This window comes from Lampris incognitus, chromosome 19, assembly GCF_029633865.1.
Source record: "Lampris incognitus isolate fLamInc1 chromosome 19, fLamInc1.hap2, whole genome shotgun sequence".
Lineage (NCBI taxonomy): Eukaryota > Metazoa > Chordata > Actinopteri > Lampriformes > Lampridae > Lampris > Lampris incognitus.
In genome coordinates, this window is record NC_079229.1 from 28,021,914 (window position 1) to 28,041,433 (window position 19,520).

Below are 19,520 nucleotides of genomic sequence, written 5' to 3' on the forward strand. Positions count from 1 at the left end.
ACTAGTGAAAGCTATTGATGGGGACTAACCTGTGAACCGCTGGTTACTGGACAAGTGCTATAACCAGAACAGATATCCAAATGTTCAGAAAGGTTCAGGCAATCATTGAGAATGATTGCCTGAACCTTTTGCATATATACAGATGCCATTAGGAAAGACACAAACAGGGCAGGGGCAGACAGAAAGCCAAGACTGACAGTAGTACAGGTCTACACAAACTATCTCTCGCAGGTCCACATAACTACTGCGCTAGCTTGCCAACAAAATAAAAACACTATTTTAAAGTCTTAACTTTCACAATTTTTTTTCACCTACAGTATTTTCCTTTCGCTATTTTTTTCACAACGTTTTTATTGAAAATTTACAATCAAAATATTCTAAATATGTATATAAGAAGTCAATGTTTATATTTACATAGGGAAAAAAACAACCAAAATTCAACATAGAACAAAAAACAAAAACATGCTGCTCTTTATGACTCATATTTAGAAGTGAGGGGAAAGATTTTTTTACAATATGTGAAGATAATGCAGGCAGATTGCAGGGTCAATAAAAAGAGATGATGACATTGATAAGAAGGTACTGTTGTTGTCTGACGTTCTCTCGGAAATGCTCTGCAGCTCGAAGCTGGGATCGAACTAAAACTTTTTCGTATGCAGATTATCTAAAAGGTCAGTTATGAGATTGTAAATGATAGTTACTAAAAGTAATCGTTAAGTCTTCCGACGTTGAGCAAAATGTTGGATATTTTTGTGGGTTTTATTTTGCCTCTGTCTTGGTCTTACATGGCTGCTCCCTTTCGTGTACTTTTACCCTCAGAAAATGATTGTGGGAAAGTGTGACCAGGGCCGCGTGGTGCTCATGTTTCTTGCGATGCTTGCCTTCTTAGCTGCATTTACTTTGAAAATAATGGCAGGAATCGGTGCCAGATCAGGTGAATATTGATCACAAATAAGCATATCAGTTAAAAGGCTGTGTACTCTACGTTCGAACGCACTGACAACTGCCTACTGTACTTGCTCATTCAGGTGTTTTCCAGCAGAGTACCGAGGATGTGACACTGAAGTATGCAACGCCAATATCCGTTGCTGGCTGGGCCCTGTTTGTATGGGATTTCATATATATTTGGGTCTTGGCCATGTTTACATACTTTTTAGTGGGACTCTGTAGAAGGTAGGCTCATGCACATCTTGATCCGCCTAAAGTCACAGTTGTGAAGATGATGGTTTTTGTTTAACTCTTTGATACCCATGTCACACTGGTAACTAGGGGTGGGACAAAATATCGATGCTGCAATGCATCACAATACTTCCTCGCGCGATGCGTAATCGATTCACCGGCGTCAGAGATCGATGTTTTTGTTAAAACATGCAAGCGTTTAAATGGATTCCCCCGCCTGTTACCATTTATCTTACCAAAGTCACTATTTCAAGACTCCTCGTGGTGGCGCTAATCAAATGAACGAGGGTAGAATACGTGAACGGAAGCAGGTGAACGGAAGAAGCATGCGTGCGACCCGTGTGTGAAGAAGCTAGCTCAAATGGCTGATAGCGGGAGGGAAAAGACAATCAGACGCAATTTTCGACTGCTGGTGACATAATCACCGCTCAGAGGAGTGTGCTCACTTCTGGGCATGTTGATCAGTTGCTGTTCCTGAAGAAGAACATGCAAGTTTAGTAACTGAAATGTGTCCACGTTTACATAAAACAAGTTTGTAAGCACCGAAATGTGTCCAGGTTTACATGAAGTAATGCAGCATAAAGTAATGCTGGTTATGCTTGGTATGCACTACAGCGTGTATTTTTGCATTCATTTGTTTGTTAGTTTGTTTTGTATGCTGTAAAGTACATAATTTGCACACTTTTGTTTTATTTTATTTGTCATTCTGTGAAACTGACACAGTGAGTGAATATGCAGTGAATAAATACATAATTCCTGTTTTGCCTTTTTAGTGGTATTTTTATTCAGTTACACAGATATCGTGATGTATCATAGATTAATTAAATCGCAATGCATCGAGAATCGCAGAATCGCTGTATCCTGATTTAATTGTAATTGTGGGCAAAGTATCGTGACAGTATTGTAATCGTGAGCTGAGCGTATTGTCCCACCCCTACTGGTAACTGTGTTGGTGTCTGACCGCCCCAAATCCTAGTCATCCATTCATAATAAAAAAATAAAATAAAAAAAAGAGTCGCTGGTGCTGTTCTGCCAGCACATAAATGATCACCAAAACAAAAAAAATATGGTTGCACCTGAGTGTAAAGTCTTCTGTTTGCTTTACAATGCCTTGCAAAAGTATTCAACCCCCTTGAATACTTTTGCATCACTAATTTCTGGATTATAAAAGATACCCACACATCTGTTCCTGAACAATATTATTTTTGTGAACCCGTAAGCTCTAACAGCATGTTCCCAAAGCCAAAATAAGTTATGTTTTGCTGACTTTGTGTAAATAAATGAAAAACTAAAATATACTGCTTACATAATTATTCAATCCCCATATATCAATACTTTGTTGAGTACCCTTTTGCTGCAATAACAGCCCCATGATTCTCTTGGGGTAAGTATGTACAAGCTTTGCACATTCTTCTGGAGTAACTGTTGCCCATTCTTGGAAGAATTTGTACAGGTCTTGCAGGTTGGTGGGATGGCGCCTCTGGACTGCGATTTTTAGTCTGTGCCATAGATTTCCAATGGGGTTGAGGTCCAGACTTTGACTTGGCCACTCCAAAACGTTCACCTTTTTGTTGCTGAGCCATGCCGTTGTTGCTTTAGCCTTGTGCTTAGGATCATTTTCCTGCTGGAAGGTGAACCTTCTCCCAAGCTTCATTTTTATGGCAGACTGCAAAAGGTTTTCTTCCAATAGTTCCCTGTATTTAGCTCCATCCAGTCTTCCCTCCATCTGAATAAGGTTACCAGTGCCTGCAGATGAAAAGCAACCCCATAACATTATGCTGCCACCACCATGCTTCACTGTAGGGAGGGTGTTTTTTAGGGCATGAGCAGTGTTAGGTTTGCACCACACATAATGCTTTGAGTTTGGGGCAAAAAGCTAAACTTTTAGGGGCGTCCGGGTGGCATGGTGATCTATTCCGTTGCCTACCAACATGGGGATCACTGATTCGAATCCCCGTGTTATCTCCGGCTTGGATGGGCATCCCTACAGACACAATTGGCCATGTCTGTGGGTGGGATGCCGGATGTCGGTTATGTGTTCTGGTCACTGCGCTAGCGCTTCCTCTGGTTGGTCAGGGCACCTGTTCAGGGAGGACGGGGAACTGGGGGGGGGGGGTAGCGTAATCCTCCCATGCGCTACGTCCCCCTGGTAAAACTCCTCACTGTCAGGTGAAAAGAAGCAGCTGGTGACTCCACATGTATCGGGGGAGGCATGTGGTTGTCTGCAGCCCTCCCCGGATCGGCAGTGGGGTGAAGCAGCGACTGGGACAGCTCGGAAGAGTGGGGTAATTAGCCAAGTACAAATTAGGGAGAAAAATCCCCCCCCCCCCCAAAAAAAAGCTCAACTGTCATCTCATCTGACCACAAAACCTTTACCCACATCCTAACTGCGTCTCTCTCATGCTTGGTCGCAAACTCCAAGCATGCTTTCCTATGCATAGTTTTGAGCAACGGTTTCTTTCTTGCCACCCTCCCATCCAAGCCAGATTTATGGAGAGTCCGTGATATGGTTGACTCATGCACATTTACTCCAGTTTAAGCCACTGATGTCTGGAGCGCCTTCAAAGTGATTGCAGGATCATCTGTGGCTTTCCTCACCAGCCCATGTCTTGCTTGGACACTTAGCATCTGGGTGGTGTGATACAGCTTCCACTTTCTGACAATGGATCCAACAGTGTTCTGTGGGACATCCAAACACTTGGATATTGTTTTGTATCCCTTTCCCACCTTCTGGATTTTAATCACTTTGTCGCTTACTTCAGTATTATGCTCCTGTCTTCATTTTCTGATGGAGTTCACGCCCAGCTAATTAACTTTACACAGAGAGCTTTTTATACCCATAAACGAGACCATTACTATAATATCTTACAGGTACACATTCATTATTTCCAAATGTGTTAACCTGAGTTTGTTTTAGGAATAATTTATAATTTGTGTAAACTTGAAGCTTTCAGAGCACAAGGGGTTGAATACTTGTGCAAACACTATATTTTAGTTTTTAATGTATTAATAAAAAGTCAGTGAAACAGCTTATTTTGGCTTTGGGAACATGCTGTTAGAGCTTATGGGTTCACAAAAATTATATTGTTCAGGAACAGATGTGTGAGTATCTCTTATAATCCAGAAATTAGTGATGACTGTCAAGGGGGTTGAATACTTTTTCAAGGCACTGGGAAACTCCTACATGATAGCAACCATTAAAATAAGCAAATAAAGATACATTTATGATTTTGATATTCATGGATTGGCCGTTGTCTTCAATACGCCACAGAAAGAGAGAAAAAAAAGCACATTTGTTTGTGTGTGACCCTTCAGAATTGCAGCATAAATGATGACTTTTGTATTTACCCTTTCTGTTACATATTCAAGATTGAGAATTTGAAATGTGATATAACCAAATTATGGTGCATGCAGAGTTTGTTCTTTTCTCTGGCTTTCTCACCTCATCCTGTTGTATCACTGCATATTGTAATTCGCTCTGCCAGCTGCAATGTCAGTTTTCATTCACCATTCAGCTTTGTACCCTTTCTAGTCATTTTCCTCTCTGTACCTTACAGATGGCTCTTCTGTAATAAAATGTCAGATTATTTCTCCCTGGACACTCCCTGCATTTGCTCGGGAGCGTCGTGCCTTTCAGTTTTGATAATATAATCCTTGCCCCACAGAAATGTTTATAAATGGATGTACACCACTCCTGCAGCCTTTCCCTATGGATTTCATGTCTCCTTGACCATCAACCTGTGTCTGAACATTGTCTGGCTGTTTCTTTTTGACCGAGAGTGAGTACACAATTGTATTCTACGTTGGGGTCCACATGCATAAATGAGATATCATTTCTAATTGCCATGGCATGTTAGTATCTAATCTCTGTGTGTGTTTGTGTTTGTGTTTATCATAGGTTGTTGCTGTCAGCATTGATAATCTCAGCTTTAATGACCGTCAGCGACTACATGATTCTCTTTTTTTCCTGTCAAGGACTGAGAGTCTATGGTGGCTGGCTGAACAAATATCACACTGTAGACCTGTGGCTCATCAGAATATTGGTAATACTAATATTATATCTGGTTTCCTGGACACCATACAAGACTAGTCTCAGAGAAATTACTGTTTCGGGATATTAATATTTTGCTTAAAAGGGGAATAATGCTTGCAGTAATTAAGAATGGACTAGTGAACATAAACAACCCTCTCTGGACTGTTGTGATGCTAAACCATGATAAATACTGGTACATAACTGTCTTTACAATAAAGAGGAGCCTGCTCTAGCAGACCACTTTTTATCTTAGGTTTTAGTATCACAATAACTCATATGATATTGTAACGATAGTTCTTAGCCAAAGTGAAAAATATACCCCATATTCCAAACATACCATCCAAGGTAACGTTGCACTTGCATTTTCACTTTTTGAAATTTCTTCCATTTGTAGCAGGGCTGGCTGCTACAATATAAGTAAATCCCAGATTACATGGCCGGACAAAATTATTTCTCTTGTCTTTAGCTGCAGGGAGCAGCGCGTAGACTAACCTTCACTGCAGCAGAGAAATACAAATGAAAATACTTATCTGGGATACAAAAATGTCAGGAACATTACCTTGGTGAAGGAGATACTGATTGTATTTTTAGCAGGCTTATCTTGATGTTATAGGGGCGGCCCAAGGATTCTGTACATCATTTAGGAAAAAGCATCTGCTAAATGAGGAAATGTAAATACATCCAAGCATCTAACCTTGTTGAGTGGGGCAGCAAAACCTACTAGCTAAGAGAGAGTGTCTATTGTTTGACAGCCGCTTGTTGGGGTTTTACGCTGTACTCATTTAGATGAACCCTCTTATCCAACACAACTTACAGGAGAGTAGATGGAGGTTGGCTTCAAGTACACTTTGACATGTCTGTTGTGTCAAACTGAAAACCTTGCAGTTTCCCGAGTGTTAGGCTGTGAAACATTGCACCTCCCACCAATGTGTGGCAGATGTGGCGTGGTTAAGAGGCAAGGGGACTCAGAAGTGGCATATCTATTCAACAGGACGCACCTTGGTCTAATTAACCTCTCTATTTATCTATACATAGGCCATTGTCTGTGTTTAAGCAAGCAGGAAGATAAACCTGTGCACTCTATGTCACACTAGATTGTGTATGAGTCGTTCCCAGACTAACATTTGCTTTCACTTTTGACTTTTTTGTATTAAGCAGTGGGAAACCTTAAAAGAGATAAGTGAGAGGATGCCCAGGTCGGGTCATTCATGTTTGTGAATGAAATCACAGCAACAAATGTCTTTCTCACTGTGTCCTTTCATTGGAGTCACTGAATTTGGGCACATTTGCACCTGCTATGAACAGGTTTGATCATAAAAGTAAACCACACAGGTTATTTGCACACAGACGTTCCCGTTGCCCAGATGAGCCACTTCTGATTCTTCCTGCCTGCAAACCACAAATAACGAAACCACACTACCTGTCTCTGACACACACCATTTCCAGTTTCCAGTGATGGACTGGCCATCTGGCATGGTGTGCAAAGGGCAGAAGGCCGCTTGGATTGCTTGGAATGCATTATTACTGCAATTTGTCTTTGATGTTTTTTTATTCAAAATAACTATTTCAGCAGCCAAAACCATCCTATATTGGCTCTAAATACTGTAGCTGTGTGACGCTCTTTTCATGTTTTACTGAAACTGTTGTGTTATTATGTTCTGTGGCTGAAGGTCTATCCTAGGTATTTGATGATTTACTAGTGGAGCGTATTGTGTCATAGCCCGTTTAACGCTCTGTCGTTAACATAAAAGTCGGCAATTATTTAGTGAGTCGGTTGCATGTGTGTTCTTTGTACTGAATTTCTGCACTCTACTCAGTCTTTTTGGTTTTTATCTCGAGCTTTTAATGTTAACAAAATGGGTTGGTGTTCGGTTTGGAAACAGGGCCAGAGCATGTCGCAAATGCCAGGGCCCTCCGTCAATACTGGTCTCCCATCCCTGGCACTCAGCATCAGGGCAGAGGCATCAGGAATTAGACCCTGTGACTGACTAGAATCCTGGCCAGGGATGTATTAGTACATTAAGCTGCCAAATTATACAAAAGTATAATATTGGCTGCAGGCCTATGAGATTACAGCTTTCATAACGGCTGCTTACATTAAACACCATGTTTGGACTGCAAGGACAACGTATTTCCATGTTTACTGAACTCAGTCACTGCGTTGTATGAAATGCCATGTAATATTACATTTCATTGATAAGGAGGAAGATTTGCTCAGGTATTGTGGCAGTTAATTAACATTTTTAACCCAGAAAATAAAATGATTTAGGGAGAATGCTTTCAATTCACCCTTCCATCTTGTCAATGAAGGTGCAGAATGGAGTGGCAGTGTTTGCGGCATGGGAAACCATCTCCACCTTGCTAAACTTGACAATATTCTTGCAACATAACACGGGAGTGACGCGGTGCGATTGCTCACTGCTGTCACTGACGCTGCTACTGATGGAGCTCTTAGCGTGGTAAGTGTGTCTCTCTGTTTTGGGATGTCATTTAGCTGTTCCTTGTTTTATTATTGGGTTCCCTTGACGTATGAGCAACGTTTTGTTTGTTTCAAGGTATTACACCCCACCCCCCGTCCCATCAAACGCTGCCTTGTATGTAAAGCATAGCATGAAACAACGTCAGGGAAATGGTTTACTCACAATAGACCTTTTTCACACCTGTGAGGGGGGTTCTTTCAACCGGAAGTAGTTGGCGACGTGTAGCGACATTTCCACCGTGCAGCCTGAAAAGCGATACTGGATGCTGAACCTAACACAAAAGAGTGATTATCTAACTCAATTATACTTACTTAGTCGTATACTTTTCACTCTTCAACGGTTATACACGACGTTAAGTTTGGCCAAGTTCAGAGCAGCAGAGAAACATTCTGTAAGGCTAACGCTATCAGCTAACGTTAGCTATCATCAAACGTTATCCACCTTGGATAACTGTGCACAAATTCTTCACAGAAAAAAAAAATGAAATCCCTCGTCGGGTGTAGTCCCTCTTGCTAAAAAACGACGTTGACGCCGAGTTTTGAATTGGTCAAGAGAGACGTTGAAAATACCCAACCGCTATCCACCGCCGCACGGATACGTGTCTCGCCATTTCACGTTTCTGTCAAACTGTCTACGGAGAGGATAAGTAATGAAGTCGCCCCCTAGTGGAAGTGTTCCTTCCTCGGCGTGAAACTGCTTTAATTCTCCGTTGGAATTTTATTTTAAAAAAATTTATGTTTTCATTGAAATATTAAGGCAGTATGCTACTTAGATATGAGAGATATGATTTGATTCAATTTTTATTGATTCAGATTACCTTTATGTAGTTAAAGACAAAATAAACTATACTATCTATACTATAGTATATACTGTACGCCACTGGTTCTCAACCTTTTTGGGGTCCTGGACCCCCTGCGTATTTTTGATCTACCCTGAGGACCCCTCCACCTGATCTTGGGGGAGGGGGGTTGCAATTTGATAGAAACAGTAGAAACTGCATTTTAAGTTGCATTATAGCATTTATTCACTCTTTGGGGCAAAAATAAGAGCTTTCAGTTGTAACTTAGATATAGTTAACAAAACAGAATTCTTATGCAGTAACTTTCAGATATATGTAACAAAACAGAATATGTATTCAGTGACTTTCAGATATATGTAACAACAGAATTTTTATACAGTAACTTTTAACAATGCAAACGGGAGCGAGATCTCTTATTAAAATACAATAAATTACACTTGTGAAACAGATGTAATTAGAGAAAAAAGTCCTGTTACCCTTTATAGTTTAGGTAGATAAAGGTCTCAGTCACATTTGAGTAAAATAATCCTATTTCTATAAATGTCATAGGATCTTTTTTTAAAGATATTTTATTTTCACGGACCCCTTGCAATTACACCACGGACCACTAGGGGTCCGCGGACCCCGGGTTGAGAAACACTGCTATAGTATATACTGTACGCTACACCAATCAGCCAAAACATTAAAACCACTGACAGGTAAGTGAAAAACACTGATTATCTCGTTACGATGGCACCTGTCAAGGGGTGGGATATATTAGGCAGCAGGTGAACAGTCCGCTCTTGAAGCTGATGCAGGAAGCAGGGAAAATAATAATAAATTAAACTTATATAGCGCTTTTCTAATACTCAAAGTCACTTTACAGTAAACGGGGTGAAACAAGGTGACAGATAAACATAGCACAGACATACAGGGGTGGATGGGAAGGGGGGCTACGAGAGGGAGAAGCGGCAGCCACACACGATGCCAGCAGTACTCTCCCACTCGGACAGATACAAAAGGGAAAGAAAAACAAACATCATAAATCACAGATGAAGTCTGAAGAGGTGAGTCCCCGGCCGATGATCTGAATGTGGGCAGCCTGCAGCAGTGTCCGATGCGCTTGGGGAGGGAGTTGAGGGAGGGGGTAGGTCGAGCGCTCGGTCCCCAGCCTGCCCCAAACCAGGGGTGGACGAGAGGATGGGGGGGGGGCACTAGAAGACAATGGAGAATAGGTGTGTCTTGAGATGGGATTGGAAGAGTGGGAGGGATTCTGAGTCTCTAATGATTTGGGGGAGTGGGTTCCAGAGCCTGGGAGCTGCCCTGGAGAAGGCTCGGTCACCAAAGCCGCGGAGGTTGGACGTGGGGGTAGAGAGAAGGGAGGCTGAGGTGGATCTGAGGGACTGAGAGGGTTGGTAGGGGGAGAGGAGATCGGTGAGGTATGGGGGAGCCAGTTTGTGAAGGGCTTTATAAGTAAGAACCAGGATTTTGTAATTGATCCGGTGGGAGATGGGTAGTCAGTGGAGGGCTTTTAGGACTGGGGTGATGTGGTGCCAGGAAAAATGGGCCAAGCATAAGGATCTGAGCGACTTTGACAAGGGACAAATTGTGATGGTCAGATGAGTACATCAGAGCATCTCCAAAAATGTTGGTCTTGTGGAGTGTTTCCAGTATACAGTGGTCAGTACCTACCAAAAGTGTTCCAAGGAAGGACAACCGATGAACCGGCAACAGGGTCATGGGTGCCCAAGGCTCATTGATGCACATGGAGAGGGAAGGCTAGCCCGTCTGGTCCAACCCCACAGAAGAGCTACTGTCGCTCAAATAGCTGAAAAAGTTGATGCTGGCGGTGATAGACAGGTGTCAGAACAGACAGTGCATTGCAGCTTGCTGCGTATGGGGCTGTGTAGCTGCGGACTGGTCAGAGTGCCCATGATGACCCCTGTCCACCACCGAAAGCTCCTGCAATGGGCATGTGAGCATAAGAAATGGGCTATGAAGCAATGGAAGAAGGTGGCCTGATGTGATTAATCACGTTTTCTTTTACATCATGTGGACAGCCGGGTGAGTGTGCGTCCTTCACCCGGGGAAAAGATGGCACCAGGCAACGGTATTGCCTGACGGCAGTGGCTTCTTTAGGTGGGATACTGTGGCTTGCCACACTGCAAAAATTGTTCAGGAATGGTTTGAAGAACATGACAAAAAGTTCAAGGTGTTGCCTTGGCCTCCAAATTCCCCAGATCGCAATCCAATCAAGCATCTGTGGGATGTGCTGGAAAAACAAGTCCGATCCATGGAGGCCCCACCTCGCAACTTACAGGACTTAAAGGATCTGCTGCCAGAGGACACCCTCAGAGGTCTTGTGGAATCCATGCCTCGATGGGTCAGCTGTTTTGGCTGCATGAGGGGGACCTACACAATATTAGGCAGGTGACTTTAATGTTTTGGCTGATCAGTGTATACTTGTTGTTCATCGCTGTAGATGCACAGGCACACACATCCTAAAAAAAAGGCTGTCATTCCAATAACTATGCTGGTATTGATTTGTAATGAATTTTCAAAAATTGTTTAATGGCAGTGCAACAACCAGCAGGCACACGTTTTCACTTTCCCTCCCTATAAAAGTGAATAAGGGGTGATCTGTCTGTTTGTGTAGGAGTTTTATGGTACATGATTGCTTTCAAAGGATGATCGGGTAACGTTGTATTGGCTCTTAAAGTACAAGTAAGAGATTTTTTCTCCCCATTTATTGAAGTTTCAAATCTACGTTTTCATCTCCCAGGTTTCTATTGGAGAACTTCTACCTGGATGAGCACATGCGCTACATTCTGACCATCTACCCGGTGGTGATCCTGTGGTTTACAGGCAGCGTAACCAATCCCAGTGCATCTACAAGCCAAATATACATCTTTACTGGTACGGTCTGTCTCCCCAAATTCATATCCAACATCTTCTTCCGCCCCTTTATGCTACATTTGATTGTATACACGCTGTGCCACGAGTCGCGTCGCTATTTGGTCTGTCTTCCTTTCACAGTTGTAATCCTCGCCGTCTCTTGCGTCTTGTTTGTGGCCCGCATCTCCCTCGTGATATGGAGGCACCGCAAGCGACCGCTTCACGACAACAGTGTTCCCAGTCTGTCACCTGTGGAAATTGCCTTGACGCAGCGGAAACTCTTTATGTGATTCATGCAAGACTGTCAAGAGTTATGTGAGCTCCCGTCACTTTTTGAAATGTGTTATTTTTTTTCTCTTATATTTGTGTGTGCAGGCTAAAACTCAATGTAATTCTCCCAGGTTGAAATGATTAGATTGAAACTATACTTTTATCCTGATAAGTTTTACGTTTTGCAGAAAGTCCTAATGTCAGCCTCGGTCCTGGCTAGTTTAGACACAGAGGTTGTGATGTGTTGTGTTGGGTTGTGTTGTTGTGTACCAAGGTGGATGACTGATATTGATCCAATAAGCTGCTTTCACCTCAAGAGTTACAAAGAGAGCCACTAAGTGGAATATTCAACAATAAAGAAATGAAAATAAACACTAAATTGAATTCTGTCGTATCTATATAAAGTGTAAATGAGGATAGGAGTGTATCCCCCCCACTTCCAACCTACACACACACACACAAACACACAGGCAGCCTATCGACTGCGTTATATAAAACTGTAATCTGAAAGCTGAATTATATTAGCCTGCAACAAACACTCGAGCATCCATGCCAGTCTCAGGCCATAAAGTGTGAATAAAGATATCCAAAGTCCAAAGTATGAGCAAGACCATTCTCATAAATGACACCGGGTCAGATGAGTTGTGCTCTCTCACTGCCTGGTTTACTGTGATCGATGGCGTCCCAAATGTTTCTCCATCCAGAGAACCGCGGGGAAAACTGCCGCCATGTAATGATACACACTCTGAGCGTCGCCCTGGCTCTTGTTAGCCAGCTCTTCTCAGAGGTCTTCGGTGGGCTGGCCGCAGATTTTCATGTGCCCAATGGTGAGTGACCGTTTTATATCATTCAGCAAAAACAGATGCAGCTTTCAGGAAAAGGCAGCGCAGTATTTCAGAGTCCAAGCGAAGATTCAAGAGTTGTCTTGTTTTTGTTTTCTGGTGTGATGCTTCTGTGCATGCTCAAAATTGAAGCAGAAAAGAGGATTTGCCTTCGTTGCTAATTTTCAAGGAAAGCGCCGGAAATATTTACACAGTGACGGTCATTGTATTGTAAGGATATTTTGTCTAGTATGAGCAAAACATACTAACTGTTTGGTTTGCAAAATCGCTGCACGGTGTTTTTTTACTACTGGAGTCAGTAATCTGAAAGACCTTTGTCTTGCCACTCTTCATGCATGACATAACTTTTATGGGTGCAGGCCACTGAAACTCATGAACACAACTCTGAACATACATATCACACACACATCATCATCACTGTCATACACATACACACAAGCACACACATAAACACACTTTTGTTCTCACTTTTAACTAGCTGGCGTTTAAAGTGCATCTCACTGCAATTTGGTTTATGAAATGTGCTATATATATAATATATATATATTATATATATATATATATATATATATAAATTAAGTTTGACTGATAACCTGATAAGGCATTTGCTGTAATGAGATCCCACTCCTTTTGACCACCAGCTCTGTTTAAGGCCTCAGCGAGAAATGTGTCGGAAACATTTTCCCTGGAGGTGACCATGGACCAGTGGGCAGAAAACTTCTGGATTATGAGCCATATTTGGTCAACGGCATGGCTCTTACAGGCAGCAATCAATCTGTTTAGAAGGTACAAAAGTCTATAAAACCATGACAGCACACTGGTAAAACAGATACAGTATCAGTTGAATACAAACCGATTATGCAGTATTTAATAATAATAATAATAACAATAATAACATTTATACAGCGCTTTTCTAGCCACCCAAAGCGCTTCACATTGAAGGGGGTAACTCACTTCAACCACCACCGATGTGTAGCACCCACCTGGGTGATGCACGGCAGCCATTTTGTACCAGAACACTCACCACACATCAGCTTGAGGTGGAAAGGGAGGAATCATTGAGCCAATTACATGGGAGGATGATTAGGGGCCAGATGGAGAGAGCCAGGTTGGGAATTTTGCCAGGACACCGGGGACCCCCTACTCTTTGCGATAAGTGCCATGGGATCTTTAATGACCACAGTGAGTTAGGACCTCGGTTTAACATCTCATCTGAAGGACGGCATCTCCTACAGCCCAGCGTCCCCGTCACTGCACTGGGGCATTGATATTTGTTGCTTTTATTATTTTTTTTTTAATTTATTTCTGATTTTCCCCTTTTTTCTCCCAATTTAGTGGCCAATTGATCCCTATTTTAATTCAAACACCCACCCTCGTATTGCATGCGTTCGCCAACTGCATCTCTCCGGCCGGCAGTCTCGAAGGAAAGCGCCTCCCCACTTTCGTGACAAGGCGAATCCAAGCCGAACCACTGTTTTTCCGACACACACAGAGACGCATTCACATGACGAACACAAGCCGACTCCGCCCCCCTCCCGAAGACAGCGTTGCCAATGATTGCTGCTTCATCGAGTCCGGCCATAGTCGGATCTGACGAGACCGGGGCGCTAACCCCAGTCCCCAGTGGGCAACTGCATCGACACCAAGCCGACGCTTAGACCGCTACGCCACCGCGGACCCTATATTTGTTGCTTTCATTAGGACCAGAGGGAAGACTGCCCCCTACTGGCCCACCAACACCACTTCTGGCAGCAACTCATTTTCCCTGGAGGTCTCCCATCCAAGTACTAGCCAAGCCCATACCTGCTTAGATTCTGTCATTTGGCAGAGTCAGGGTACATGCTGGTATGGCTGCCGGCACCTGCTAATTAAAACTGAAGATTTCTGTTGGTTGAAATTACCTTTCCACTTGCAGAAATGTACTTGGACCTGTGTCTTGCAACCCTGAGATACACCCTCCACTGTTTTATCTGATGTGGGCCATTATAAACACTGCAAGAATCTGTGGCATGTTTCTGTGGAGCAAACAGTAAGTAATGTGCATTCTCTCTCTCTCTCTCTCTCTCTCTCTCTCTCTCTCACACACACACACACACACACACACACATGCAATATGTAACGTGCACAAGCAAATCTCAGATGAAGTTGTTTTTACAGCGATCTTCTTGGAGTGCTGTTCCTCAAATGGCTTCTGCCAGTCTACAGTTTTTACATGCTACACATGTCCTCCTGTAACCTGAGCAAGCACAGAGTCTGGCTAGCCATCAACAACCCCAGTGAAACCTGGTGGATACGTTACCTGGTGAGGACATGACTCACAATGAAACACAGCTCTCATCCTCAACACCCACATAAAGTTTGGCATCATGCGCATATTTTGCAGTATTCGGGATAAGGAATGAGGGGTAGAAATAGTGCACGTGCATCATGATTACACTGAACTTATCATAATGCATCCGCTGGTTCTCATCACACGTTTTCTCAACCAAACATATACAATCAAACTAGAACTATCTACTATGTAAATTGTGATAAATGTCATGTAATCTTGACTCAACAGTGACTGTCTTTCCATTATTCTGATTACAAATCTGTCATTTCTGGTTTGGCAGACACAGAACGGGCTGGCACTGTTTGCAACGTGGACTCTCCTGGAAGCTAACATCACTCTTGGGATAGTTTTCAAATACAGGGCTGGTTTACAGGATCCTATGGCCAGCTCTGTAGTCCTCACCGTGTTGCTTTTGTGCATGATAATATGGTAAGACACGACACTGTCCTGCCACAGCGCTTAAGCGACGGAAAACATCATAGGTAACATTTAGAGACTGTCCTCTTACCTTTATTAGCCTGTCTATGGGGTGTTGTAAAAAAGGATGTCAACAAGTAGATTAAAACCCACAATGCACAGAGGCAAAAAGTATCTGTGGCATATCTCCTGACGCCGGTAGGGGCGCTGATTTAGGGGACGCTCCCGCGGGTCGTAGAGGGTATACGACCTATGTGGTCGTATGGGTTGGAGGACTTGTAGAACATTTAATGTAAAATTTTTAGGGTGACTATAGAAATCAATGCAAAGGCTAGGCCTCGAAGAGATTTTGAAGTCTCTCAATCATTCAAAACCTGCACTCAGCTAGAAATGTTAGTTTTCTTGTGTACTGTGTGATTTAGTGCATTGGGTTTTGTGTGATTCCCCCTCCCCCACAGGTTTGTCTACGAGCGCTTCCTGTTCATCAACCACATACGCTACACGTTCTGCGTTTACCCCACACTCATTTTAGGCCTTGGGGCGATGTTCACCAGGAGCTACCGTGTCAACGACCTCAGCACAAACACCATTTTTTGTGGTAAGACTACTTCTCCACCAGATAAACGATAAACACGTTTCTACAATCCAATCAAGTTGGAATTTCTGACAGCTCTGTGTGAATGTACTTATTTTCTAGGGTCTCTGATGCTGCTAGCAACTCTCTTGAGCTGCGTCCATTTGTCCTCTTTGTGCTGCTTCATTCAAAAGCCCCCCACCTTTCGTGGGCAGCAGGAGCCTTGCGTTAGATGTGAGGCATGTGAGACAGTTTGCAGACCAGAAAGCATGATGGACACTAAAGCCACGAGTGACATCAACAAAAAAGTCATCTACAAAATCTGAGTTTCATCATGTGCGTGTGTGTGTGTGTGTGTGTGTGTGTGGGGCGGGGGGGGCAACAGCAGTGTGGTAAAATAACCACCTGCTTCCTTGGTGCAGCGGCAGTTTTTGTGCAGTTAAAATAGTTTAAATTGTTCTCACTGGAACATGTTCACTGATAGACGTCTGGTGAAGTTGTACTTTATATGTGTGTACTTTGCATCATCGACCAAAGGGAGGCAGCATGTATTCACGTCTCACAGATGAAAGATAATAAAAACCACAGCGCCGTGTTCTACAGGTAGAGGGCGCAGTCTGCCACGCAATTACAGGCCAGTCAACCTAAATTTGGAAGACGCAAGCTCCAAAACTGCTCGTAAAACAGAATAAAACATTAAAAAGAACTTTAAAAAAAAAAGAGAGAGAGAGAGAGAGAGAGAGAGAAAGCGAATTAAAAGATGATTTCTGGCTTACTTTTTTATGTTGTCTTTTGTGTGGCTTACTATGTAGTCTCCTATGTAGTCTCTTATGCAGTGTCCTTGAAAACCACAAGACACCCTTTTCACACCTCGCGGCTTAAGTAAACATTTGAAGGGCTTTTTATCTGGTTCCCCACCTCCATCAAAATAAAAACATGCTTTCTAACTTTACAAAGAGTACATTTGCAGCAAATAAATGCATGGCTATTGGATTTGTTATGGCCTTACAGTGACCCTCTCTCCCTGTTGCTTTTCCTTTCACTTTGACATTACATACCGAGCAAGATCATCAGACCTGCTCAGTTTGAATAAAGACCCCTTAATACAGCGCAGACCGGCATCACGCCGCCGAGCGCCAAGCCACGCCCCTTTCGGGACAAACTCGCGCCTTCACATAGCGGGAGAAACGGGCAAACGCGGAAAAGCTGTTAGAATAGCAACGTCAGAATGTCGTCTCCAACTAAATCTCCGCCTAGTCTAGCTCAAACTGTTGCTATGACAACACTTAGCCTTATGCTACGTGGTGACTCGATCAAATAGGGGGTCCGGGTAGGCAATGTGCGGTCACTGTGTCGGGTCCACTCGGACGGAGGGAGGCTGAAGGGGCATGACGGCTAACCGCTCAAGCCTAACTTATTAAGGTATCGCGACCGTTCAGGTAAGGTAGCAAAATAATTACTACACACGTCTATAAAGCAAAGGTTTGTGTAACACAAAATGAGCGCACACACACTTGTCAAAATTCCTAGCTAGACACACGTCAACGTCTTAAAAAGCGCAGGGTTTCGAGCCCCCAAAAGGGGGCGGGGCCAGACGGTTTGCGAAGTACCCGTATGTGCCGGTCCGGTCTATGACAAAAAGGAAGAGCTATCAAGTATCAGACACGGCCGCTGGCCCTGGGAAAGACCAGCACGATGACCTTTGACGAGCACGCCGATATGAATGGAGACAAATGGCACATGAAAGCAGGGCTCAAAACACAAAAGAGGTGGAGTGAGAATGTCCACGGATCATTCACCGGCCTCCACCTGCATTGCAGCATTGTTCACCGGGACAAAAATATAGAATTTGAATGCAAATTGATGTGCTGATCCCCCCCCCCCCTTGCTTGCGTATTCCCTCCTATAGACAGTTCTTTCAGCTGATGAGGAAGCTGAAACGTAGATCTTTCAAGGCGTTTTGTTGATTGGAATTGGGAAATGGGTGCCCCGAATTTTTCATAACCATTGCTCCGTTGTGTCTGGTTAAAATTGGTGAAATATCATTTTTGTGTGTATGGGAGAGTACTAAATTGCCTTTTTACAGTGGATGAGTGTTTGTGACCCCCATCATATACTCCGTCTGGTGCTTTTGACAATTTGTCTGGCATCGCTCATACACTGGAAACACTGAAGTGTATTTTTCACACTTCTTAGTCCAACATGATCAGCGTGCGTCAAGGCTCTTTGTCGTAAGCCAAAATTTAACAGCTTGCAAGTTACAAAACAAAGAGCCCTGTCATTCAAGTTCTCTCATATTTGCTCAAACCCCTGTCACTGGTATAACCAATGGGTTTGTTGTGTTGCAATAAGCTGAATTTATTCTGTTTTATTTCTCTGTATTACTTGATTAAGATGCTGAGTTACATGTCTTCAATGCATTTTGGTTATTGGAATTGCCTTGAGTTATATAGGTGATGTGTAAATGCTAACCATTGCTGCTTCAGCTCAACTCCACATAAATAAACCACCGTGCTTGGCCTTTCACCAACTAGTCATTTTGTCTGTGAACCTGTTTGAGCTGAATTACAGGCCTGAATCCACCAGTCACTCGTGCAGAAAATGAAATTTCTATTGTCTTATGAAAATCCTCCCTATTTTCACTTCTGGTGGTCCTAATGTTTTTTTCAAGCTGTATATAAATACCCGCAGTAGTTGAAAGTGGTTAATTTATGGATGACATTTGATATAGTTAAGTCCTTAATAGGTGCATCAAATGAAGAGGCAAGTAAATGGACTTCAAATCCCTTGACGACTTCCCAAGTCCTGCAAATATACTGTAATCTAGCCAACAGTGGTTTTCAAAGTGGGGGGGGGGCGCCAGGGGGGCCTCAGCAAACTGGAGGGAAGATGGGGGAAAACACTTCTTCTTTCGGCTTGTTCCCTGTTTCTCACAGCGAACTTTTGCCCTCCATAGCTCTCTGTCTGATGCATCCCTCTCCCGCAGTCCAACCTTCCTCATGTCCTCCTCTATCTGGTCTCTCCACCTTTTCCCTGGTCTTCCTCTTTTTCGTTTGCCAGGTATTTCCAGGTCCAGTACCTTCTCTCCTATATAGTCTATGCCTCCTCTCTGTACATGTCCAAACCATCTCAATCTTGTCTCTCTCAACTTCCCATCCATTCCTCTGATCTTGAACGTAGCTCTCACTTCATTTCTCTTCCGGTCTTTCCTAGTCACTCCCAAGGACCAATGCAGCATGTTCATCTCTGCTACCTGTAATGTAGATTCTAGCCTCTCTGTTGTTGTCACTGCTTCCATACCATACAGCATGGCAGGCCTAACCATTGATTTTTATTCTTTTCCCTTTACCCTGAACAGCATTCTTCTGTCACAAAGCACTCCAGCTACCTTTCTCCATGAATTCCACCCAGATTGTGTCCTTTTCTTGACTTCCTTCTCACCACTGCCTTCTATCTGTATTGTCGAATCCCACGTACTTGAATTCATTAAATTCTGGGACATCCTCTTCTCCTAAGGTCAATACTGGACTTTCTACTTGCTTATTCATACACAGGTACTCAGTCTTTGTTCTGCTGATCTTTTGTCCTCTAATCTCCAGTGCTTCTCTCCATAAATGCAAATAAATATATAACATAAATGATAAAATAATAGATAAATAAATGTCTCTATAAATATAATGTATAATATATAACTGTTACATATTATTTTAAATGTTATTT

General features: G+C 43.0%; 2 protein-coding genes across 2 annotated transcripts; both read left to right on the forward strand.

The window, feature by feature from the left end:
• Window positions 1-615: 615 nt before the first annotated feature.
• LOC130130161 (uncharacterized) lies at window positions 616-12,002 on the forward strand. Its single transcript, XM_056299898.1, has 8 exons — window positions 616-671; window positions 820-934; window positions 1,029-1,173; window positions 4,845-4,958; window positions 5,078-5,222; window positions 7,523-7,671; window positions 11,253-11,386; window positions 11,507-12,002. The coding sequence occupies exons 2-8, from the start codon at window positions 823-825 to the stop codon at window positions 11,653-11,655; spliced, it is 948 nt and encodes a 315-aa protein (XP_056155873.1). The 5' UTR covers window positions 616-671; window positions 820-822; the 3' UTR covers window positions 11,656-12,002.
• Window positions 12,003-12,298: 296 nt separating this feature from the next.
• Window positions 12,299-16,520, forward strand: LOC130130078 (uncharacterized). The gene is made up of 7 exons (XM_056299809.1): window positions 12,299-12,462; window positions 13,119-13,263; window positions 14,393-14,506; window positions 14,635-14,779; window positions 15,090-15,238; window positions 15,685-15,824; window positions 15,924-16,520. The coding sequence occupies exons 1-7, from the start codon at window positions 12,312-12,314 to the stop codon at window positions 16,124-16,126; spliced, it is 1,047 nt and encodes a 348-aa protein (XP_056155784.1). The 5' UTR covers window positions 12,299-12,311; the 3' UTR covers window positions 16,127-16,520.
• Window positions 16,521-19,520: the final 3,000 nt, after the last annotated feature.